Here is a 25,681-nt window from a genome sequence, read left to right as displayed (position 1 = left end):
ATTCAAGGCAAATGTGAACACATGATATCTGAACAACGGATGTGAGGCTGCGTTTGAAGGAAGTATGCTAAAAAGGACTGCGTCCTCGGGGTCTTCAGTAGGAGAGAGTGCTGGCAACCACTTGGAGAAAGAATTCTGTTACTGCTGTGGTATTTTGGGCTCCAGACTGCAATGTTTAGAATGTGCTCTGCTCAGACGGTTATGGGAGCAGCCCCTCCACCATGGCAACTACCATATGGCTTTGCATTGTTGCTAATAATCACACAACAGAAAGAAAAAGAAGAAAAAAGGAGGACGGCCTTGCATACACAGACTATGAAAGTCTATGACTGCATTCTCCAAGGCTGTAACCAGAAGTTATAAATTGCTATATTGCATATTTTCAACTCTCATCTAATTGAAAAAATGGTATACAGTTTTTGCAGATAGCCCATTTATTTTGCTGAACTGCCTAGAGCCCAAGGATGCTGTTTAGTACTAGCGGGGTACAAGCATAACAAAAGGCCAGGGGAAATTGGCTCTTGATATAATTATTTTTGTCAGGTATGGATGAGTATCTTTTTTGCAAGGCCACACCACCCCCTTTCCGAATTAATGGATCTTTTGCCACAAAGGCAGAAGAAATGTAAGACACGCTTGCTCACAAACCGCTGGGAAGGTTGCAGAATTGTACAGGGTTAGCAGCACAGTCCTTAGGCTGCTGTTTGGCTTCCAAACACATCACTTTTAGCAATTTATAAGGGACCGATGCACTTGATCAGTAGTTGACCCCATCCTCAGCACTGGACACCGAGCTGGTTATGGCTGTGCACAGGTGAAGGCCACAGAGGACTTTTCAGACATACTTCAACTGAAGGTATCCTGTGCCCTTGCAACGAGGCTCAGCCTCACAGGGTGGAGCCCAGGAGAATACCAGTGCGCAGTTCTGTCTGAACTTACCCCCTTCCACCCTGTGCGTTCTGGGAAGCAAGAAACCCTCTGAAACTAAAGACATCCCGCTCCAGCCTCGCCTTTACATACCCAAATACACCTGCTCCCCTGCCCCTGCAGCAGGGGGCAATTTGTGTCAATGCCAGACCACGGCAATGGGGTCCCGTATAGACTGAGAGACCTGAATACACTGCGCAAGAGAGCCCATAATCACCGTCACTGGAGCACAGCAACAGATTGGGAAGGGGAGTATTGTTGTCTTCATTTTACACAGAGTGGGCCGAGATACAGAAACATGTAGGCTGTTCTGTCTTTGATTAAAGACTGGTGATTATACACGGAAATAGCTGCTGATCTCAAAAGTCTAGGAAGCACTGATTACATTGTGCCAAAGGAATAAAGAAATTTTAAAAAGAGTCACACCAGAAGTGTGCTATAATTTTTCTCTCTTGCTTTCTGTTCTCTTACTTGGAAGGCTTCTGTTATCCAGCTAGAGGTGACAGAGGTGGCTGAGGGCACATTGTGGGCCACGGACTGCGAAGGGTGAGCAGCCCAATGACCTGCACACAAACAATCCCGACTTGAAGATTCTTTATGCAGTTTTCTCTCATAACGACAAACTGACCTGAAAAAGTAGTAGGATCAATTCACTAACCAAAGAAGGGCTAAAGCAAGAACAATAAATTCAATTCCAGTATGAATTACCCTTGTGCAATATAGATTTAGTATACAGGTATTAATTTGAATTTTGGATAGCTTATCTGAATTGCATCTCCAAACCTTTTTACAGTTGCTAATCTTCGTTATTAGAAATCATTGGATTGCTTATTTAGGTGTCACGTGTACAATAAGAAAAAGATACCAAAGTACTAGAAGAGAGGTTACTAAAGTACTTGCTTTATTTGCAAATCCCTCCAGTGATTCAGGTTTTATAAATCTGAAAATCAGTTTTATTTATGTATAATAGATATTAATTTATAAATTGAAGGCAATAAGCAAACCCATACAATTCTTAGATTATGTGGTGTTTATTCCTCTTCCATTTCTTTTAGCTTTATCTTCCTGATTTGTCACTTCTGGTGTCAAATTATTTGCCTTCAAGTCAACAGCAGATTTACGCGGGTAAAATTTGCACACCAAAAAATCAGTAACCTCATAGTGAGTTACATTTGCATTGATGGCACTGGCAGTCATGAACTCCTAATCCGATTATTTTTAGTTCCTTCTGCAGCCTGCGAGCAAGCAGCGAGCCCGGCTGTGCAAGCGACACGCTATTTTTAAGGTAACTAAAATAAGGGTGTCTTCACCCTTTTAGGGGAGAGCCGTACGTCTGCACGGAAAGCAGCTCCGCTGCCGCGGGCCCGGCCCCGGCCGCGGCCCCGGCGAGGCCCCCCCAGGGGCGCCGGGCGGGCGGGCGGCGGGGCCGGCACCGCCGCCGGCGGAGCTGCCGGGGCAGGGACGGTGCTTCTTGCAGCGGCAGCACCCACGGCAAGCTGCGAGACGGGGCATCATCTGCCGCGCTGGCTGAGGTTTAAATGAATATTTGATATTGTCCAGGAAGTACAGAGGGGTTTGCATACATATGTCTATGCTAACATACACGCAGCTGCGGGAATAGGGCAGGTGTAGGGGCTTTCATTATTTCTCTTCTCCTGAGCCTGGCTCCCACCAGCACTTGGCTGAGAAGCCAGCGTTTGAGAAAAAAACGTGGTTTCTTGATCAGTGAGATCTCGTGAGAGTCACTAGCGCCTGCAGGATGGAAAGAGTGAGGGGAGCACAGGGGATGCGACGGGGCTGGCGGGAGGGCTGTGATCCTTAGGAAAGCGACACCCGTGCCCCGTGCCGGGCTGCTGCCGGGTCTGGATGTGCTTGCTGAACATGTATGGCACCTGTGAAGAGGACTGAGAGATCGGAGACAGAGCAACGTGCACCACATCTCAGAATCACCACAGCATGAGCAAAAGTCTCCCTGCCAGGCCAGCACAGTGCGTGGGCCCCGGAGCGTCCCACAGCCCCTGCACCGAGCAGCAGCAACAACCCGGGTGAAACAGGGCTTCCACCACCCCCAGGGCTGCGTGTGCGGCTGACAGAGACCGAAACTCGCCTTTACTGGGGGGAGAGTGTTTTTCCCCAAACAATTCTTCATCATGTCCTCTCAGGAGTCACTCTCAAAACTGACCTACAAATAATTCTTCCAAAAATAAACCTAGGAAATAAGATAACTCTGCCACCCACTAAAACTCATTAATTCATGGCATCTGAACCTGGTCACTGTATTCCTGCTAACATCCCCACTGCTGTGCTCTCCTCTCAGGCTGGTGGCTCCAAACACTGCCTGGATGATGGGCAGTTGTGTGCAAGTGGCTTCATCGCCTGCTTCTTGTCAGGCCTAGGGCAGCAACGCACAGCTCAGCAGCATCCACCAGCCAAACGGAAGATGCTTCTCCCAACAACCTTCCTATCCTTGGGCAAGCGTGGTTATTGACTCCACCGTTACTGTCCCTGCTCTGCTAAGCGCAGTTTTAAGAAAGCCTGGGAAACAGACACCCTCCTCTCTGGTCACCCTCCTGGCCACTCGCCCCAGCGAGGCCTCGGGAGGCTGGGACCCGGTGAGCCCGGCTGCACCGGGCAGCGTCCGGCCGGGTCTAACCGCACCGTGTCCCGCCTGGCTGCGCCGCAGGCTCCAGCAGCCATGACGGCCGTGACCTCCAATCGTGTCGCCGATGCCGTTTCACCGCGATGCTCTTCGGCATCACTCGCAATTCCCGCAACTACAGAAAACGCGCGTTTTCTGCCGAAAGCCGGGCCGGGCGGGCGCAGGGAGCCCCGCACCGCGCCCTGCTGGGCGGCTCCGGGCGCCCGGCAGCGCCTCTGCCCGCGGCCACCGGCCGCCGCCGCGCGGGCAGCCGCGGGCGGGAGCGGCGGGGCCGGGCCTGGCCGTGCCGCCGCCCCCGGGCAGGCAGCGCGGCGCGGCGCGGCGGGCGCGGCGGGAGCCGGCGGCGGCGCTGAGGCGGCTGCCGGCGGCGGGGCGGCGGCGGCGGCAGGATGGTGAGCGGGCGGCGGGGCGGCGGGAGCGGGGGGCGGCGGGGCCGGGCAGGTCGGACCCTCCTGCGGCCCCGGGCGGGGCCAGGCTGCCCGCGGGAGGGGAGCGGGGGCGAGTCGGGACGGACAGCGCCTGCCGGGGACAGACAGCCGGCTCCGGCCGTTCGGTCCTGGCCCGAGGGAGCAGCCGGCTGAGAGCCGCCCGCCTGCCGCGCCCGGCTCAGCAGCCCGCGTCGCTTTGCGGGATTTGGACCACGCCATCCTTAGGCTGCTGCTGCCGTGACGGCGCCGGTTACGGTTGTCCTTTTAACATTTCCCCCCATCTCGTTCGTCAGAGCTGGGGCAAACGGTAACAGGGCACAGCCCAACTCACCTGCCGGTGCTGCGGCCGTGCGGGGCTGCTCTCCCGCCGCCGCAGGGGACGTGCCCTAGGCTGCATCCCTGGCAGGACGGGTCCCCGGCCGGCCTCTCCGGGTCCTCACCCGCAAAACAAGAGGGAATGTGTTTGCTCTGTTTTGCGGAATGCTTGTGAAACGCCGAGGTAAAGGCTATGCTGTTTGCTGAAAGACATAATGGATGTCAAACATTATTACTTTCCTTTTTGCAATATAAAATTAGCAGTGGAATCTTAAATACAAAAAGGTGGCATTTGGGCTGCACTTTGAAAATCAGTATGTCTTTTCCATGTTCATGTATTTGCTTTTGCAGTATGGATTTATAAACACATGCCTGAAGTCTTTGGTGGTTGAAAAGTATGGTGAAGAAACATGGGAAAAATTAAGGTAATGTGTTCCCAATAAATGTGGTATACGGAGGGAGAACGCTCAGGAATTTAGCAGCAGAGGATTATAATTTCTCACTGGTAAATGGCAGCTGATGGGTATCTCAAGTAATTGTTAGAAGTAACTAGCAGGGCAAAAGCAAGAGTTTCTTACCTTGTAACACTTCATACTCTGATACTAATTTGTCCCAATTAATTTGTTATATCAGATAATTAAGGATGACATTTAGTCTTAAAGACAACTGTGCAATAGGCTCACTGTCTCACTGTGACAATATCGAAAAGTAATTACACTGAAAAGATGTCATCCTTGATATGAAAGCAGCTTAATTCCAGTACCTTCAGAAAAGCAGCTATATATATCATCTCTGTTTTTTCCTTACTTAATGAGCTTTGTGGCATTTCCCAAGAGAGAAAGATATAAAAATGGTGCTTACATACGTACATATAGTAGCCACTGAAGCCAGTATAAAAATTCAGCAAGTTTTTGGTCAAGCCTGTGGGGACCCAAGAGCTTGATATTGCGGCCACATTGAACGACAAGCCAGTAGACCAGAAGACAAAGTAAGACTCCACTTGCTCTAGCCCCCCGCAGTCTGACACCCTAATCCTTGAAAGGGTTTACCATAACACCATAATGTGAAACAGCAGAAATGGAGAGGTGGACAGCACCATTCAGCCATGTTAAAACAACACTCTGAAACCATTCGGGGAAGCAGTGTGTTCCATATAACACTTGCAGGAGGCTGAGGAGTGGATGAACAGCAAACAGTGCCTAATGAATGCCAGTTGGGTCACCCAAGCATGTTATATTTACAGCACTGCTGAGACAAGAATATTGTCTTCTCTGTTGCAGATTGCAGGCCGGAGTCCAGGATTCTTTCTTGACTTTTGAGGTTTACAAAGATGAGATCACAATGCAGCTTGTTGATAAAGCCTGCAAAATGTTAGGTATGTGTCACCGTGCCTCAAAAATGAACCGTCCTGGGTCAAGCCTGAGACTGCAGCCCAGGTTTTAGTCTCCTGTGCTCTATGGAATGCCCTCCCTACGTTGCAAATTTTCTGCGTTCACTCTTAATCCTCCTGACAGCATTTCAAGAACTTCCAAGCCTTTCTTATTCTTTAAGGTATCTTTATTTTGCTAGGTGTTCCTGCTGACGTGGTTCTGAGAGAGTTTGGAGAGTATTTCTTTGAATTCTGTAAACGCTCAGGCTATGACCACATGCTGAGGACACTGGGTGGAAATCTCTACGAGTTCATAGAGAACCTGGATGCATTGCACAGCTACCTGTCCCTTTCTTACCAGGCAAGTTCGAGTAGTAATTACTGAGCAGGTATGGGTGGACTCTGCCAGAGTTTGCAACAGAAGGAACAGCATCTCATAGGTGTGAACGAATAATAGAAAAAGATGCTATACCAGGCTCTCCTATGTTCTGAAATGAATTACTCCAAAATGTTAGGACAATTTTTTATAATCGTTTTTTTCTGAGTATTCCTCAACATTAGATATTATTTAGTACGTTGTCTCTAATGCATAGTAGATTTTCCTTCACAAATGAGCATATTTGATTTTCTGTATTTCAGCTTATTCAGATTACTGCTTCTTTTATTAAGACACGGGATGGTTTTGTGCAAGTGGAATTCACCAGCAAAAGATACTGAAGTTTTGTTTTTGTTTGTTTTTCCTCAGGAGATGAACGCCCCATCTTTTAGAGTAGAAAAGAATGAAGACGGGTCAATGCATTTACATTACTATTCAGATAGAAGAGGTCTGTGCCATATTGTGCCAGGTAATCAGATAGAATACAGAGTACAGATCAGCTGGTAATGCAATATATACGCAGGGTAATCATATATTTGCAGATATACTTTGCTCCGGTTTCAGAATCTTTTTTCAGATGAGGACTGGCCATGGAATTGAAGCCTGGTAGAGTTTAGTCACCAGACATCTGACCTCGGAATTTCCCTGACTGCCTGATCACTCCTAGCTCCCAGTGGCTTCATCAAGATTTACAATATGACAACCCAGGCCCTAAGTGTCTGTTCCTCCTATAGAATTCCTATAAAATTCCTTTCCTGGAAGGAGAATGAAAATTCGTGGTGTGTGTTGTGTCTACCTGTTGATTAGTTCTCGGTAACTCATGCTCCTTAAATTACAGTGAAGTACAAATTACAGTTGATTTGAAGACATCCATCCATTGTGTAATAAATACTCCTGCAGTACATGCAATCTGTAAAACTACTATTGAGCCCTGCGCCAAACTGATCTTTTTCCAGCATTTATAGGAATCTCCACAGTTGTACTCGTGCAAGGGTTAAACAGCTGTAAGTCCGTAAGAGATGATCATATTCCTTTCTTTCATAGGTGCTGCTGAATTTAGAAGTTTATCAAAACTTCCCCCTTTGTCAAAACTCATTTCATATTCCTATTGAAGCACAGAACTATGTGGAATTTCAGACAGAGCTTTTCATGTCATTGTCCAGAATTTCGCCTAAGCAGAAATGAGAGGACTGATTGTGCATCTTCATGAAAGATATTTCTTTCCTTTCAAAAGAAAATATTCTGCAATGACTGAAATAGATTGTTAGAGCAGAATCTCTTTAGACCCCCTGCATTTTTTGGGTTAATGGGAATTCATATTATTGCTATTTATGACTATTTGGACACATTCTTCAGGTATCCTGCTGAGCTTTTTCTAGTGAAAATAAGCATTGTCATCAGACAAGACAAAAGAAACAATAACTTTAAAGCTTATCTCCTATGCACATATTCTTATCATGGCAACGGTAGTAGGAATGACATAGGTAACAGCAGGTTGATTTCTTCTTCCAGAGTCCTTCAGAAAAGTGATTTCTGAAACAGTGAAATTCTACTGTGGGCCCTCTAAAAGGGAAAATGGAAAGGGTTTGTTCTTGGCAATACTTTGTCTTTCGTTTCTCCTTCAGGAATCATTGGTGCAGCAGCCCTGGATTTTTTTAACATTGAGATTTCAATGGAAATAGTCAATCAAACAGAGGAAGAAGAAAGAACTGGTAAAAAAGAACATATTGTTTTTCTTGTCACTCAAAACCCTGTATTTTCATACAAGGAAAGAAATAAATTTTCTTCCTCACCTCAATATCTTGCTGACTCTGAAAAACAAATTGAAAACCAACTGAATAAAGAGGTATTTTACTATTCATTATCACTATATCATTAAAATATGATTAAATTAGAAACACCTTTGAATTTCCCTTTGGATTTATTTCAACAGGACCTTGAAAAAGCCAAGAATACAATTAGAGACAGAGGAAGCTCTGTTTGTCCTGTCAAGAAAAGTCACTGGAAAACACTAAGAGGAATAATCACATTAGGAAAAGGTGAGAGATCATGCAGAGGGAGCTTGTCATCATTTCTGAGTCTCTTCAAGAAGAAAGTCAGTAAACCTCCCTATCTCCACCCACCCATCCATTTTGAAGTTACCATTCATATTTCCTCTGTGTCTTTTCAAAATGTTTCTGGTTACGTTTCTTTTGTTTAGACACTGGTAATCAAAGAAAAATTGCAGATAATAAGCATGCTTAGTAATGACAGATACTTAAATGGAATATGACCTGTCACTTTTGTCTCTTAAATAGAGTTTTCTTCTGAAAAGTATTCTTCTACAAAATGTCATTGTGTGGTACATTTGATACTTCCTTCTCATGTCACTTGGTCTAAGATGATGAATTTAAAAGAGTGGTTTTTAACTTGGTAGCTGCAACTCCTTTCCAAATTTATCAACTGTAGTAAATTCTGAAAGCCAAATGATACCCTCCACTACCAAAAAACTACTGCTAATCTAGCAATCTCTGTTTATATCTTTATATATTATATGTTTATAATCTCTGTTTATATATGTTTATAAAATGGAAGGATTTTTGCAGTTAGGATCTTTTGATTCCTCAAGAGGAGGAGAGTCCAGCTCAGTATCGCCAAGCTGTCTGGATTCTGGGAGGAATGAAAAAACGAACCTGATATCATCTGGTGCAATGCTGCATGCATTACAAGAGCAGATATATTAAGTAAGAAATTAATATAGATTCAAAATAAAATTTTAGAGTAGCATTACTACTTAAAAAAATATAATCCTTTAACAATAAATGCAAGAGTTATCAAGAGCCAGACTTTGAAAGATGAAAAACCCACACTGACTTCCCCTGAAGCAGTGAGAGGTCTAAAAGTTGGGTTCTAAATTTGTAATCTTTTTCAGCAGTCTCCTAAGTGACTTGAGCATTTGTTATCAAGCAGAATTTACTAGAGTAACTGTCATAGCCACCTTCTGGTGGAAGGAGATCACTTGAAATAATCATCCTTTTGATTATTGTGGGTTACTGGAGAATCCAAGCTTGTACTGGGAAGATCAAAGGCTTTGGGTGCTTCAGTCTTATGAGCGCTTTTGACTATTTTACCCATTTTATTCATTTTACAAAAATATCTGTTCGCTAGCAAGCACAACCTGCTCTGTAGATTTGTGACCATTCTGAAAAAAACTCAGGATAAGTAAAATGGAAACCAAACTGCAATTTGGTCTCTGTGCCATGGACTAGAGTTCTTTGTATAGGAGACTGAAACCCAGATCATGCTGGGTTTTTCTCCATAAGTGTTCCTTAGTAGCTGGCAAAATATATTAAATCCACTTCTGCGTACATTTTTGTGGGATATAGCTGTGTTATATTGCTATGACATCTGCAAATTCAGAGAGCAGAAACATCTACAGTTGTTCATCTATTCGTATTGTTTCCACATAATTTCATGCATCTAATGCTCTGTGCTTTTTGTGTGGTTAAGTTTTAAACTCTCAGCCAACTCAGTTGCTAATCAGCTGTGTATTAAACTGTGGAGCATTTAGCACAGATGTGTGCACATTTCTGGACCCACGCACTGTTTACTTTGTCTTCATTCATTATGATATAGGGTCCTGTCTCACTGAGTGCTAAAAAGTAATGCTGACTGCTTTATGAGGTGCAGCCTGATTAAAAACTACACATTTATCTTGCCACAGGTAAGCTGCTGAGAGGATTTGTTCCTGTTTATCCCAAGAGCCTCTGGATTGATACAAAAACATTTTGCAATGGACTTCCTTTTCATATGGTTTTTGACAAAGAGGTAGGACAAGCATGTGGTAAGGGCATTTACGTGCATAAACCATATAGTAATTTTCTTCTGTTTTGACTGTCCTACACTTCACGGCTGCGTGTGCTCTGTGTACAGTGCGCACTCATTTGTAGCAGTTACAGAAGTGCTCTGTACAGAGACATGCAATAAAAGTCACTCATACCAACTGGATCTGGATCATTTCAGATAGGAATCTCCTTTGAATTTATTGAGATTACCGTGTCTGAAACGGCTGCAGATATGCCAGCAAGGTTTATTGCAGCAGTCTATCTGTTACCAAACACAGAACAGAATTATCTGGGTTTCTGGCCACCTTCCTGTCTTTGGATGTGCCAGAGACACAACCCATCCTTTAAACTGATAGCTAATCACCCTCTCCTCCCAGTTACCAATCTAGCCAAAGGCTTTTGTAAAGCTTTGCTAGCAACTGAGGCTCCACATGCTTCCTGAGTCTACTCCTACACACTTCTGCTGGGAAAACCCAGCTACCTACTAAATCAGGCAGCATGCAACCCCATCTAGTAGGAACTAGACCCCCAAAACCGCTTTATCTTCCAGGGGAGGACTGAGTCTCCACTCCCGTGCACACGTACTCTGCAGCAACGGAATTGCCTTTCCCTTCGCAGGGACTGCTCTGTGGCTGGTTTCCAACTAGCCTGGGTTCCCACCAAGCTATAGTTCCTCTTGCTCCCAATTCTGTGCAGAGAATATTAGCCTATGACAGGAGCAAAGAAAGGAGAAGCTGAGAATGGGACAGCAGAAGAAAGCTGAACACAGCCACTCAGGGAATGTGTTCTGGCATCACACTGATAGAGATTCCGGAGCATGTAGTCTGCTTCGTGCCGCTGTCCACATTAGCCGAAGTTCAGAGTTTTAAACCTTTCAAGACATCCAGTCAGCATAATTTGATAAAATTACTAGTGTGGAAAAAGGGCAAGTCCTGCACCCATTATTGGTAGCTAGGTCAGAGCTTCAGTAACTCTGATGACAAGCAGCGAAGGCATGGTGGACATTTCTGCAGGAGTTAAGAGCTCATATATGGTCATTAAGCTAAAAGAGAATGACTAAACCTTTACACAGCAATGGTTAAGAGAAGGTAACCCACAGCATCCATTAGAAAATTAATATTTGCCAAGACCTTTTGTGCCACACCTATTTTCTTTTTGGAATGCAGGACATGCTCTCGTATCTCTAATTTTCTCTTGCAGCTACCCGTAAGGCTATTTGTTAGGCCTACACAAATGCAAGCAAGGATAATAGCAGATAGTTTTAGTTTATTTTAACAATTGATGGGAAGAGCATTTGGATAATAACATTCCTTTCTGGGGGCTTTATCTTGCTATGAAGGACACTCATTCAGAGCTTTGCAATAATATGCTAATAAGATAGAAACTTTGCTCAGAAATAAGCCATGTAGTATAGCAAGGCTAAGTGTGTGTACATGTATAAACAGTGATCAGCTATAGCTCGGCCTGAACCCAAACAGGATATGAATTATAACATGTTGTCCGTATTTTGTTTTTAAGCTCAGAGTGAAGCAAGCTGGGGTGAGCATTCAAAAGATTGTACCTGGCCTTCAGACCATGGGCATCTGCTTGGATCACTATTTCAGTATTGTTCACCCAGAAGTACCCTTCACCATCTCTAGCATTCAGAAATTCATCAACAGCCAATTTGTTTTCCAGACTAGAAGAGAGATGATGCCAGAGTCATGGAAAAAACGGCCAATGCTAGAGCTGAGAGGTACTTCACTGTTTTCAGTAGCATAAGTGTTCGTAGTAAATCAGGAATTATGCTAGAGTTGAACTAATGCCTTTCTGTGGACTCCTGGCTTCACGTAAGTCCTGTAAATGGCCTTGTCTTTGTGCTGTGAGGAGAGGATTTGATGGTTCTGTTTAGAGAAACAGTACTTTAAGATGCTTGTAGGCAAATTCTGCTATTACCTCACGAGATTTTGAAGGCTTTCAGTCAGAAATAACAACTGTGCTCCCATTTGAAAGGCTTGGAAAGACAGTGTTTTTCTAATGCTGCAAACCCCACATCTTTGCAGGTTTCCTGAGTAACAGGGGCAAGGCCAAGGGAGGATTAGATTGTTTTCTGAGCCACCTCTAGTCTCAGTTATTCACAGTGTCACAGAATTGACTCAACTCCAGTTGAGTTTGGAAGGGACCTCTGGAGATTGTCTAGTCCGTCCCCCTCAAAGCAGGGTCAACTAGAGCAGGTTACTCAGGACCATGTCTAGTTGGGTTTTGAGTATGTTCAAGGGTGGAGACTCCACAACCTCCCTGGGCAACCCATTCCAGTGTTTAACCACCCTTACCGTAAAAAGTTTTTTTCTTACATTTAAATGGAATTCCTCCATTTCAGTTAGTGCCCATTGTCTCTTGTCCTTTCATTGGATACCACTGAGAAAAGTATTTTTTACTCCCTCCTATCAGGTATTTATACACATTGGTAAGCTCCCCCTGATGCTTGTCTTCTCTAGGCTGAACAACCCCAGCTCTCTTAGCTTCTCCTTATATGACAGATGCTCCAAGCCTTCCCAGGTCCTCCATCCTTTACTTTGAAAATAGGAGTGACTTTTACTTTCTTCCAGTCCTCAGGAACCTCCCCCAGTCACCATGACCTTTCAAAACTAATTGAGAGTGGCCTCGCAATGACACTGGCCAGCTCCCTCAGCACTCCTGGATGCATCACATCAGGTCTTGTGGACTTCTCTCACATAAAAGACAGCTCCCCCTCCTTGCCTGCCTGTCCTTCTTAAAGAGTCTGTGTTCATCCTTTGCAGTAGTCCAGGTGTGTGAACTACCCCACCAAGCCTCTATGATCCCAATGGCATGGTAGCCCTGAAGCAGCACACAGACCTCTAGTTCCTCCTGGTTTTTTCCCCATGCTGTGCACACCTGTGTGCAGGCTCCTCAGAGAGGTGCCCAGTCATGCCTGTTTCCCAGAACAGGTATGAGAATTTTCCCTGTACTGCTGCCCTGTGTGTTTTTCTTTGCAGAGGTTAGAACCAAATATGTAATATGTAAGGCATTACTCTGGGGCAATTCCTGCAACATGGTTGTATCGTCACTCTTGGTTTTGGTTAGGATTCAATGCCAGTTGCTCTGTGAATCTCCCCAGCCCTCAGCTCCGGCCACCTGCTTCACTGGGGACCTGTGGAAGGGACACAGTGCCAGCCCTCAGAACCAGCTTCTGCTGACAGAGCCACCAGGCTCGGCATGGAGATGCACTGAGCTGTGTAAAAGTAACCGGCCATGGCTCACCTCCCCATAGCTCTGCACGTCAGCCTATGCACCCAACACAGAATCGCTTTGCACTGCTAAGAATTTTCTTGTCAAAGAAATTACTGCTTTGTACATGGCACAACATTTGAAACGCAGCCACCCAGCACAGGCAATCCCCGTTCACAGATCTTGGGTGGCATCTTTGGCACAGACAGACAATAACGAAAACGCGGGGTGAGCATTCCCGCAGTAACACACTGTGAGGATACTCCAGCCAGTACGCGCGTCCCGTCTGCCAGGCGAGGGGCGAGAAGGGCAGGGGACGAGGGAAGCGCTTAGAGACAAAGTCCTGATACCATTGCTACAGCTGGAGCAAAGAAATGGCTTCCCCTGTGCCTCCATGCATTTTGATTCCTAAAATGTGAATACATGATTCATTCTTAATTTATGCCTTTGAGGGGAGTTATTTGCTACTGGCTGGGTTTCAAATGGGGATAAAAATAGATTAGTTAGCTGTGCTTTTATTTTTTGTAGTCACATTTTCACATTCTGATTTCTGTCTTCACACCCCCCCCCCCTTACATAAGAGTTTACCAGTTAAAATTATTTCAGCAAAAAAGATATTTTAATTGCTTCATTTTTACTGGGAGGAATTAGTATGGAATGATTTTCTACTTCATGTAATTAACTATAATGACATTTGGTTTAAGTGTTCTGTGACCTCAATTTTGCTTCTCTGAACTATGTAATATGACCTAATTTTCCCTTCTCTCCTTTCACCTTTACATAATGAGTGTCAAATCTGGTATTCCTGAGATTCAGAAAAAATTAAGAGTTTAGGGATACCTTGAAAAAAGTGATGTTACCAAAACAAGGAACTTCCACTAGTCACAGGTACAATTTTACTTCCTCTTATGCTGTCAGGGTTAATTCACATGGTATCTCTGATATCCCAATCCTGTTAGTCTTCAAGCTGTTCATCCACTTGCCCTGGGGAGAGGGTGAGAGAAAAAGAAAGAAATAGGAATTCCTGGATTGCTGTTCAGAAACCAAGAATACTTATGAAGCAAATAAAGAATAATAATAATTTAAAAATCTTTGAAAAATCAAACCCACAACCAAATCTCAACAAAGGAAACAAAAACTCAATCCCCCTCCGCCCCCCCAGATCTCTTCTACCTTTCAGGCATTTTTGTACCTGCTTATTTAGATGATCATAGTGACTGAAAGCTGCAGCTTCCAGGATGGAAAGGTCCGTTGACTTTACTGGGCCCACATTTTACCCACTGTGAAATTAAACAGGAGGGACCTGAAGCATGGTTGGGCTCTGCCTAGCAGCTGCAATGAGCAAGTGACTGCTTTCTGGGTCCTGAAATTGTTTTATTTGCCTAGAGTACCTCATCCAAACAAGTCTACCTCTAATTCCAGGAAACAGAGTAATTGCTGTGATCACCCAGACCCTACAAAAAGCCACTGTCCTTAGAACTCATCCCCTAAAATTAACATCAGTAATACTGAGCATCACGTGAGAGTCCAAGCTGCTGAAAACGCTTACTGATGCTTGTTTCAAACAGGCCAGATGATCTGGATGGAGTCCCTGCAGTGCATGCTCTATCTCTGCTCACCTTTGCTTCGCACTTTGCATGAACTGGAGGAGCGACAGATGCATATTGCAGACATTGCACCTCATGACGTGACCAGGGATTTGATTCTTCTCAATCAGCAGCGACTGGCAGAGATGGAGCTCTCTAACCAGCTGGAGAGGAAGAAGGAAGAACTGCGGATACTCTCGAAGCATCTGGAGGAAGAGAAGAAAAAGACTGAAGCTCTGCTCTACGCCATGCTTCCTCAGCATGTGGCCAACCAGCTGAAAGAGGGGAAGCAAGTTGAGGCAGGTGAATGAACAGGATCCATTCATCATGCATGATTCGTGCTCCAGGTGATGATGATAGAGAGACTGGGGTGCTAGCTCTCTCTCGACTTGGTGACATTCATGGGAGGAGGACCACAGACCCTTCATCTCACTGATAACAAAGCTTAGACTATTCTTTCAAACAAAGCTGTTTGCCAGAGTTGTTCCCTAGGAGGTGAAAGGCGGTAGCAGGTGCCGATTCAGGGAACAAAATTCAGTGTTTCCACAGTAAACTAAGATTTTGTTTTTAACATGGGTATCCAGGGAAATGAGGGCTCAAAAATGAAAGGAATAAAGAAATTGGTCTTTCCTAGAAAATTCTCCTAATTCCTCTATGCTATCTATAAACCTAGAGTCATCGTGATTCCCATTTTTCTTAAGGATAGCAAGTAAGAACATGCTTAAATTCCCTTTAGTAAGCCCACATATAGAGTTAGGGGTACAGAGCTAAGTATATCCTGAACATGGGTGGACAAAGGGATGTATTGAGATGTCTGGATTGTTTGAGATGTGTGATGATTCTTATATTTGATATACTCCTATATCAACATCTCTCTTTCATATCAGCACCTGTATATGAGTATTGCAACTGATAGGTCATATGTCCTAAAAGAGTGACAAGAAAGAAATCTTTGCAAACAAATCTCAAACAGATGTCGTGATTGTCCATCCATTACAAGTACTTACTACTGGTCTTTCTGCTCACAGGAGAGTTCAAGGAGTGCACCATATTGTTCAGCGATGTTGTGACCTTTACCAACATTTGTGCCCAATGTGAGCCTATTCAGATAGTTCTCATGTTAAATTCAATGTACCTGCAATTTGACAGACTGACCACAGTGCATGATGTATACAAGGTATGTACTGATCGATAAAGGCTGTAGAAATAGTCTGGAAAAAGATTTTGTTGTTGCTGTTGTTGGTTTGGGTTTTTGTTTTTAAATGCACTTAAATCCTCTTCCCCCAGCATGATTTTTGATAAACCATAAAATATTGCGTATTTGTAGTGGCCACACAGAGAAACTAAAGAACAGGCAGAGGTGTGATTAAATATATTCAAAATTTTCGGACAGGAATGTAACTTCTATCACGGGCTAGAGTCTCTTTCCACAACACTTAACACCAGAATGACTGTTCTATCATACATCTCTCTCTCTCCTCTCTCAAATACCTACCTAACATGACAGGATATCCTAGTTTATGGACCAATTTGAATCATTTTCCTAGTTCTTTTGTTCCAACCTGTTGTAAATAGGTCACCATATCGTTACGTGTCTCCTTTAGTGGGAAATAACATTATAAACAATACCCAGATAATACCTAGACTTTGTTTTGCCTCATGGAGATCTCAGGCGGTGGTATAGATCTCCTGTTGACCCCAAAGAGCATTGATTAGATCTAGACTGTAATGTACGTGTTGCCTCCAAACCATGCTGGAAGGATCAGAGCCCTGCTTGACATATAATAATAGCGTTATTAACATCTCCAGAGCTACCCAGATTTGACGAGCTGAAGAGCAAGTCCTAAGTTTCTGTCTGTCCCCAGCACATTAAATATTTAGGAAGGCAGAAATAGTAAAGGGTGAAATCCAAATCTCATTCATTCCTTGCTCAGGGAAGGCATGCAGTTCATCCCACAATAAATTGTACTGGGAAATCAGAAGCGTTTCTGCCTTGGCAAGGAAACTGTATTCAATAATTGAAGCATCCAGGATATGGCCCACAGATTTTAGGATAAATTAGCATCATATTCCATCTAAATCATCCATCATGAGTAAATTATCTGTCACTATAATAATCTCCTTTTGATGCCTGTATATAACTGCTATTAATATTGAAGGAGGTTACTAGGGTACGAGAGGGAGGATGAGATTACTATTTCAGGGAATTGAGAAAGAAATGAAATATTGAAATTGATGAAAGAAACTTGGCCCAAGCTTATAAACATCTGAAGTTATGAATAAATCTTGTTAAATTAAATCTCTTACCACGGCCGAAAAATAATTAGGATATCTATTTGCATTAGTAGCTTTTTACAGTTGTTTTTAATTTGTTACAGAAAATTGCTGGCATTACTGTAGGGTTGGCTATCTGATAGAAGGCAGGTACAGGAACACATTTTTCGAGACTAATGTGCTGAACAGTTTTAAGTCATTATGTTAATGAACAAACCCAAAGATGAAATTATGTTCCCACTCTCCTATTGGTATTCATTTTTAGGAAATCCAAGTAATCTAATTTAAACTGATCTCTTATTTACTGATGGTGAATGTAACAATGAAACCTCATAAGAGCAGTTTAGAAAATTTCCTTACTGCTTAAGTCTTTTACCGTGAATTTTACACATTTGAGAATTCTCCGTTTCAAACAGGCCTATTCTATTCTCAGTGAAATCTCTGGTACAGGAACAAATCCCAAAGTAATTCTCAGGTGCCTTATCATGCACTTCAGGGAGACTGGATGCTTGAAAGAGGATGAACCCTTCAGCATTTGCCTCACAGGCTGCAGCATGTTGTGGGGAAACAGCTGGTTGTAAGGAAGGATGCTCCCAAACTGTTTAGTTCACACTTTGCATTCTCTGACATCCTGGAGATTGGAGGTTTCTTAATTTCATGTGAACCCCTTAATAATAATCACCAGTGAATAGACTCCCTTGGTTTATTGTGACTTTTTAAAAAAGAAATCTTTTTTAAAAAAAGAAATACGCTTTTAACACCAACTGTGAATTAGAGCTAATTAATAGCATTCAGCTATCCGATAACCTCCTGGCTCAGGAGTCTGTGCCTGGGGATAGCTCTTTGCATATAGGTCTGCCCTGGATAAGAGGAAGGCAAAAAGTCTGACACTTTCACAGCATCCCTTACTCCTTAGGGTCTCTCACACTGATATCTAAAATGGGTCGAGTAAGCAGGGACAGAATGCACTGAAATTTTTAGTGTGGAGCCAAGGAAAAGATCCCCATCTCAAGGAAACTCACAGGTGCTACAGCTTTTTAGTGATTGGAAACATCTTTTAGAAGAAGGGGGGAGTTGGTGCAGGTAAGAAGAGCCCCAAACAGCAAAGCACTAATGTAAGCAAGATATATATGGCATGCTCATATGCTTGTCCCTCTGAATTAAAGGTGGAGACAATTGGAGATGCCTATATGGTAGTAGGTGGGGTCCCCGTGCCTGTACCCACTCATGCTGAGCGAGTTGCTAACTTTGCCTTGGGGATGATAATAGCAGCTAAAGGAGTACAGAACCCAGTTTCTGGAAATCCTATCCAAGTAAGTTGTTAACACGGAGATGCATGTGTGTCTGTCTGCTTCTTGGGTTGGGCTTCTGGTTAATGTATAGCAGAAGGACATCAAAGAGCTTCTTCTGATTCCTCTGCGACTTTGGGCAAGGCCCACATGGGTACATTTTTCACGAAGAGCCTGTCTCTGTGGATATTTGATATTTTACTGGTGTCCAGTGTTGTGTTAGGATGAACTTTTACGTGGCTGGATAGCATTAAGAAAGATGTTAAATAACAAGAGACATTTTTGGGGGGTGTTTTATGTCTTTGTAAAGATTAGAGTTGGGATCCATACAGGTCCTGTCTTGGCTGGAGTTGTTGGAGAAAAGATGCCTCGCTATTGCTTGTTTGGAGACACAGTGAATATAGCTTCCCGGATGGAGAGTCATGGTGTCCCGAGTAAAATTCATCTAAGCTCCAGTGCCTATCAGTGAGTAACTGTGATGGAAACTTTGCCTGTTGAAAGCTGTGCTAAAAAGCATTGCCTTGACAGCTGCAGCTTTCAATGTAGATGATGCTGTCTTTAGTCACTGATTTATGCAGCTTACTTATAAAGAAAAATCACTGCTTGTGAAGAGTTTTATTTGCTCTGATTATTTCAAATGCACTTGTATATGGAGCCAGAGGTTTGAGAATCTCGATCCTACAGAGCAAAATATGGGAAAAAAAAATTGTGATAGCTTATTTGGAAGTACTGGTAGAGTGATATACATGCTAGAAAGACTGTCAGAACATTTAATTTGACATCCTGCATAACAAAAGCTTTAAAATCTCTCTGACTGAGCACAAAAATTTGTGGTGAAACAGTTTGAGTTGCACTTACTAAGGATTAACTGCATAAACCACTATCCTATTGATGCAGTGAGTAACATGCAAGAGGTGGAAGTGAAGACAAGCTGCAAAGCAGGAGTACAAAAACATTGTCTTGGCACACAGGAATGATATGAGGAAAGCCAGGGCCCAACTAGCATTGAAATGGGCAAGGCAGGCTCAAAGGCAGTAAGAGGAGCTTCTGCTACGTTAGCAGAAAAGTATAAATGGAAACATGGACCTGCTGTGGCAGGTGATTTGGTGACAGTGTCCTGAATAAAGGCTGAGTTACTCAAGGCCTCTCTTGCCTCAGTCTTCACTGACGAGGTCTTTAAGGTCCCTGCACATAGAGTCAGGGTTCAAGGAGTAGGTGAAGTACCAGTATTGGAAGAGGATCAGATCAGGGGTCTTTTGAGAAATCTCAATCTATAGCAGTGTAAGGGAGCAGATGAGATGCCTCCAAAGGTAATGAGAGAGCTGGGTGATGGCATTACAGTGCTGCTGACTGTCATCTTTGCAAGGTCATGAAGATCAGCACAGTAGCAACTGAAGAACACCAGATGTTACACCTATATTGAAAAATGGCGAGGAGGACAGGCTGGGGCACTATAGGCTGGTCAGCCTCATGTCAGTCCCAGTAAAAAGCAAATCCTCTTGGAAGCCATTGTTGGACACATGAAGAAGGCAATTGGGAACAGCCAGTCTGGATTTACCAGGAGTAAATCATGCTTGACAGGCCGTACTGCCTTCTCTGATGAAATGACTGGAGATAGTTCTGTCTAACTGATATCGGCTGCCTCAATTCTTAATTTCTATTTACTGGCCAATAAGAACCCTCCACCATACTGAAGTATTTGACTGTGTGATCCATTGATTTTTGATCAGGCTGTACGTGTAAAGCTATAAAAGCGCAGCAGGCTTGAACAAACAGTGGAAACAAATCCTCAGTTGTTCACGGATCAATACTGTTTTTACCAGACTGTTGTGATTTGATTACTTAGATTACAATAGCTCTTCTAAAACATCAGTGTCATTTTTGCTAATCTTGAATTTTCATGTGTCATTTTGCTTCTGATATTTTAGATGCCTAAAATACAAGAATTTTGAGATGACTGAAAGAGGAGAAATAGAAGTAAAAGGCAAAGGGAAAATGCACACATACTTCCTCATTAGAAATAAAACAGCGACTGAGAATGAGATTATGGGAAGGCCAATGAAAGACTTAGATTCTGGCCATGAATCGGTTCAGTCCTTCCAAGAAGGCAGGGCTGAAACAATACCAAGTTGTCATCAGCCAGGTAGAGTCAGCTTGACATATCTTTCCCTCCTTGAACAAAGGAACGTTAATACACCTCAATTCAATACCCTTTTCTGTTCTTCTTTCAGTTACTCAGGCTCAGCCAGAGAAGGACCAGACCCCAGCCATTGCAATGAAGTATATCGATGGCCCCACAGATGCACAAAACAGCCTCAAAAGAAGAAATAAAGAGAAAATTGCAGATTTAACAGGTAATTAATTAGTTACCATTAAGCAAAGACAACAGAACTAGGAAGTAACTGAGGCTTAATCTTGCAGCTTCGTGATATTCCTCTTCTGAATAACCATTGTTTGACTCAAGCCAGAAATTCATGCCAACATATCCATGTTGGTAAAACTAACCATTCTGCACACTGTTTAGGGCCAAACAAAATCACCTTCAGAGCAATCCCAGGTGCTAACTGTGCACTAGGGAGAAAGAAGCTGACATAGCTGTCAAACCCCAGAGCCCTTCTAGCAGTGCAAACAGAACAGGCAAATGTTAGACAGCTCTTCACATGGACAGACCCAATTGTTCATGTACACATCTTTTCCTAGAAAAGCTGGCATTATTTGTAGTTATGGGGAAGCCCTTATCGACTCGAGCCTGAGAAAGAGAGACCTCACTGGCTGTGCAGCCTGGCAGTCCTCAAGCCAGTCTCCTGCAGGAGTCAGAAGGATTTATTGCCATGCCTATATTCTGCGACGAAAGTTCATTCTCCTTTGAAGTAGCTGACACTGAAAGAGAGATAACTGATTTGATGCCATAACAGTCTAATCTAATGCAGCAAGTCTTGTAATTCTATTTATGTGTTTTGTGGATTTTATACAGACTGAATATGTTGTCCCTGATTACTAGAAAATATTTTACTCCCTTCCCTCCCACCTGCTTAGACGTGGTAGTTAATCTAGACTATGGTGTGCTGACAAACAGAAACCTGTATGGTCATTAAAAACTCGCACTGAAGGAGTGTTTCCTTTCAGGCAAAACTTACGATTCCAAAAGCGATGGGAGTCTCCATAGCAACCAGCATGCAGATGATGGTCCTTGTCCTCTAAACCGGGGAAGAGTCAAACCTGCTACCGAAGAGCCACAGATTAGAAATGTTCGCTCTAATTTTTGCACTTTACTCTAATTTTTACTTTTTACATTAAACAGAGCAATTTTGTTATGATTTAGTGCATTTTGCTGTTGTGGGACTGATTTTGTATATCAAGTACCACATGATTTTGTAAAAAAGAAAAAAAAAAAAGAAAGAATACAAAACCCCAAGGGAAAAAAAAAAAGAAAAAAGACATTTCATCACAGTTTTCAGCAAAAAGAAAACAATAGAGGATATTTTTTTTTAATCAATCTACATGTGCCATATAATCTCCCACAGGAGAAGGACACCACCGCAAGATGCTTTGAAGATGTATTTTTCACTCTGCCATGTCTTTGAACATCCCTATGTAAAAATCACTTTTTGGTATCTCATGCAGCAATTGAGAACGAGGTGACTCATCCAGCTAGAAATATTCCTACTCAAATGAGCACTTGCCATAAAAGAAACATTCCCTGAAGTGACCATCTGTCTTGACTTCAGCACAGCCAACAACTTCCCCATGTAAGGTTAGCAGAGTTCGATCTACATTTTAACTGCGATGACAGTTTAATCTCTTAACAGGTCTTTTGTTGGGTAAAGGCATTATGCAGTAGAAGTGCAGAATAGATCTAATACAACTTGTATTTTTCCATCCTGAAGAAGAAATACTGTGTACCTTATAGCACCCAACAGTAAAAAAAGCATCTGCAACCTTTGAACCAGCTGTCCACGCTGTGCTTAGATGATCATAGAAGGACATGCACATAGTGGAGTTACATAGCATCGAAGTCATCGTAACACTGAAGACTGTTCAAGGCCTGTGAACTATTTGAGACCTTCAAACAAGTTGCAAGTTTAATTCTCATATTCTCACCCCATCTAAACAAAAATAAAGTTTCAGGACTACTGAGGGAGCCTGTCAGTGCTGGAATTAATGTTGTTAACATCATGGAAAATAACAACTTTAAAGTCAACATCACTTACCTGGTGTCAGAGGCTCCTCAGCTGAATTACTTCCATGCTGCTATATTCTTAGATTACGCCTGATCAGAAATGGCAGAGAAAAATTGAAGTTCAGTTGTCAGAGCTTTAAGATGCAGGAGCAAAAATACAATGGATATAAAGGTTGTGAACAATTTGGCGCATCATAAATTGTGCTCTCACTCCTATAAACGGAGCTCGGAGTAGGTGGAATGTGCTTGTACTGGGTGACTTTGACAGGAGATGTGCCCTGCACCCCGATTTATTACCTTTGGGCGTGGATTCGTTGCCTAAGGATGCAAGCATGAGACCCATTTGTCCACACTGTAGGTATTTCAGAGGGCTTGCTAGTGTGGTCCCACGCACTGAATACCTGTTAGCTTTTGGAGCACCTTATAAGCCCATCCTCTGACTTAGTTTCATGCAGAAGACATCCTTTTGTGTGCTTTGAGACCACTCCACAATGTGAAACAAAGTACGGTAAGTGGGTTTGACCAGGAAATTCACTCAGGAGGGTACTCCTGACTCTGACTGAAACGCTGATGTAGACGCACCCTTTAAGATTAGCACTTCCCACGGTACGGCTGAGCAGCACCACTCTGGGAGAGGGCAGTTTTATGAATGGCAGGATTCATTTATTTATTTATTTGTAAGGATTTTGCTATCTAGGCACTGTTCATTATTTTGGCGAGGGCGAGATATACTGTAGGTTGAAGATGCATCTAAGGATTATTAAGTTGGATATCAAGATTTTAAACATTTGACTGTTGTCCTACCCTCAGACACACAACGTCTACATCTCACCTTCATCCTTAGTAACTCCTCCTGACCAGTCCAGTGCTCATGGCTTTGCGCTTCTGTACGATGACCATAGCTTTAAGAAAACTTTCCCAAAGAAAGATAATACCCAATTTCTCTCTCACTTACAATGATGTAAATGTGAAGTAACAGTTAAATCGGCACTATCCCACTGATGTAAGTAAGAATCAACTCTGACGAGACTTTTTTGTCTCCAGCCTAGAGACGCGTTTCACTACTCTTGACTAGTCGTGCTGATGGAACAGAGAACACATAGAATCATAGAATCCTTTAGGTTGGAAAAGACCTTTAAGATCATTGAGTCCAACCGTAAACCTAACCCTGCCAAGTCCACCACTAAAACGGTGTCCCTAAGCACCACATCTACACGTCTTTTGAATACTTCCAGGGATGGGGACCCAACCACTTCCCTGGGCAGCCTGTTCGAACGCTTGACGACCCTTTCAGTGAAGAAATGTTTCCTAATATCCAATCTAAAGCTCCCCTGGCGCAACTTGAGGCCATGTCATAAATAGCAGCAGTGAACTCCGTCTTTATCGGTATTTGCTATGGAGATAGAAAGCCACTTAGCCCCAAGCACAGGTGTGACACAGGCACGTACACCTCTCGGTGGCCAGTGCTAATGCAGGAGCGCACCTCTTGCTGTCTCAGCTGCTCTTGCAGTCCCGTACCTGCATGGCTGAATACCACTGACCACCTCTCTGAAAGGAAGAATTTCCAACTGGAATTGTCCAATAAGCCTGGCTATCAGTGAATAGGGTTTAGTATATATTCCAGGGTTTAATATAGATACATTCCAGAGTGGTTTGAGGTAGAAGCCCAGAACTCCTCTGAACTTGTATGGATCCTCTTGGGAAGGAGAAAGAAAAGGACCACGGCTTAATTGTTGCCTGCATCTCTGTCCAAATTTTAACACTCGCTTTGCTTATACCTGCCCTTTTTGCACTGAACAATCTATGAATGTTTAATATTGGAATGTTTTAATTGCCAGTAAGTGCTCCATGGTAAGTTACTTCATGCTGTACTGTGGTAAAACTGATGTGCTCAGTGGTTTCTCTGTCGCCTCTGCTACAATCTGGTGCTGCTGGAGATGCAGAGATAGGTCAAATCTGCACAACTGCTTTTAAAAATTAATGTGCCTGTGCATTACCATGTGTTCTTAAATCTGTGGGCACTGCTAAAGACTGCAAAAATATCATTCAGAAATAAATCTTTCCATTGATATACTGACTGCTGTTTGTCAATGACTAGTTTGATTCCTTTCCCTCCTTTCCCTTCCACCTTTTCTGTTCTTTTTCCTTGTAAGTATACAAAAGTTTAAGACCATTATACCTCTAATAAATGTCCAGGGAGTTTAATTTCTTGACCATACACAAAGTTATATGTATTTGTGTGACATCAGAATCAGCAGCCCACTACAACTGACATTGTCATATGCTTACTAATACGCAGTCTTAGTGTCAGTGACTTATCTACATTGAATTGACACAAAAAGGGTGGGAGAAGAGAATTCCCACTGCTGCTTCATGGAAGCTGAGGCTTAGAAAATTTAAAAGTTGAGACTTTTGGAAGCTGTCTGAAGCATATGGATTCCCAAATCCCATTAAATCTGGTGTTCAAACATGAATTGTCAAAAGCTTGGGTACCTTAAAGGTCTAGGGGCCAGATTTTCAAAGGTGATTGTTGTTACATTGCTAAGTGAAATCAACTGGATTTAGGTACTTAACTGAACACATATGCAGTGTCTAGTTTCTGACAATGCAGCTTTCTTTAAAACATTTAAAAAGCACTTCCCTGTAAATGCCTCCTAAAGCGAGCTGTTCAGTAAACTTTCCAAACTGTAACCTCATTTGGTGGAAGTCATCGAGTCATTGCTTCTGACATTACAATCAACTCTGTATGGACCCAAGCCGAACACAAAAATCCACAAATAAAATAGCAGTGAAACTGAAATTATTACTTCATTGGTGAGAATATATTAAAAATGTACTTGAATATACAAAACATGGTGAATTTCAAAATGAAAAAAAGGAGCACAGGTTTTTATGCAAGTATACAACATCACGGAAAATCCAGAAGGGATTTTTTTCCACCGGGTCTCTGCTTTCACTTTTGAAAGCTCAAGAGTTTAAGAGTAGACAATGAGATGAAAATCTTCCTTAAAGTTATTGGTACAAACATCTACTGCTCATGCATTCTCTGTACAATATTCAATCATCAGTGCGGCCTGTACATAAAGAAATAGCAATCTGCAGTATTTTGGTTCCATAAATACTTGTAATCAAAATAAACATGTGGGACCCTATCTTTACTCATATGGCTAGAACTAACAAGCACTTCTCATTTTTTACAAGCTGTTTGTAGTTCTCTCACGTTTGT

The 25,681-nt window shown here is 43.0% G+C and overlaps 1 protein-coding gene across 1 annotated transcript; it reads left to right on the top strand.

The window, feature by feature from the left end:
• Window positions 1-3,653: 3,653 nt before the first annotated feature.
• LOC309594644 (guanylate cyclase soluble subunit beta-2-like) lies at window positions 3,654-21,553 on the top strand (the record flags this gene model as incomplete). The annotated part of the gene is given in 18 exon segments (XM_082320846.1): window positions 3,654-3,738; window positions 3,741-3,817; window positions 3,819-3,989; window positions 4,681-4,754; window positions 5,610-5,704; window positions 5,899-6,059; window positions 6,444-6,543; window positions 7,700-7,920; window positions 8,008-8,113; window positions 9,778-9,881; window positions 11,417-11,633; window positions 14,695-15,015; window positions 15,741-15,889; window positions 18,153-18,299; window positions 18,586-18,740; window positions 20,204-20,418; window positions 20,507-20,629; window positions 21,402-21,553. Coding segments are annotated over 18 exon segments (2,673 nt in total).
• Between the last annotated feature and the right edge of the window lie 4,128 nt (window positions 21,554-25,681).

The sequence above is a fragment of the Platalea leucorodia genome (assembly GCF_965183815.1).
Source record: "Platalea leucorodia genome assembly, chromosome: 8".
In the NCBI taxonomy this organism is placed as follows: Eukaryota; Metazoa; Chordata; class Aves; order Pelecaniformes; family Threskiornithidae; genus Platalea; species Platalea leucorodia.
The sequence above is the reverse complement of the archived record's forward strand: the minus strand, read 5'-3'. Positions and strand labels throughout refer to the sequence as shown.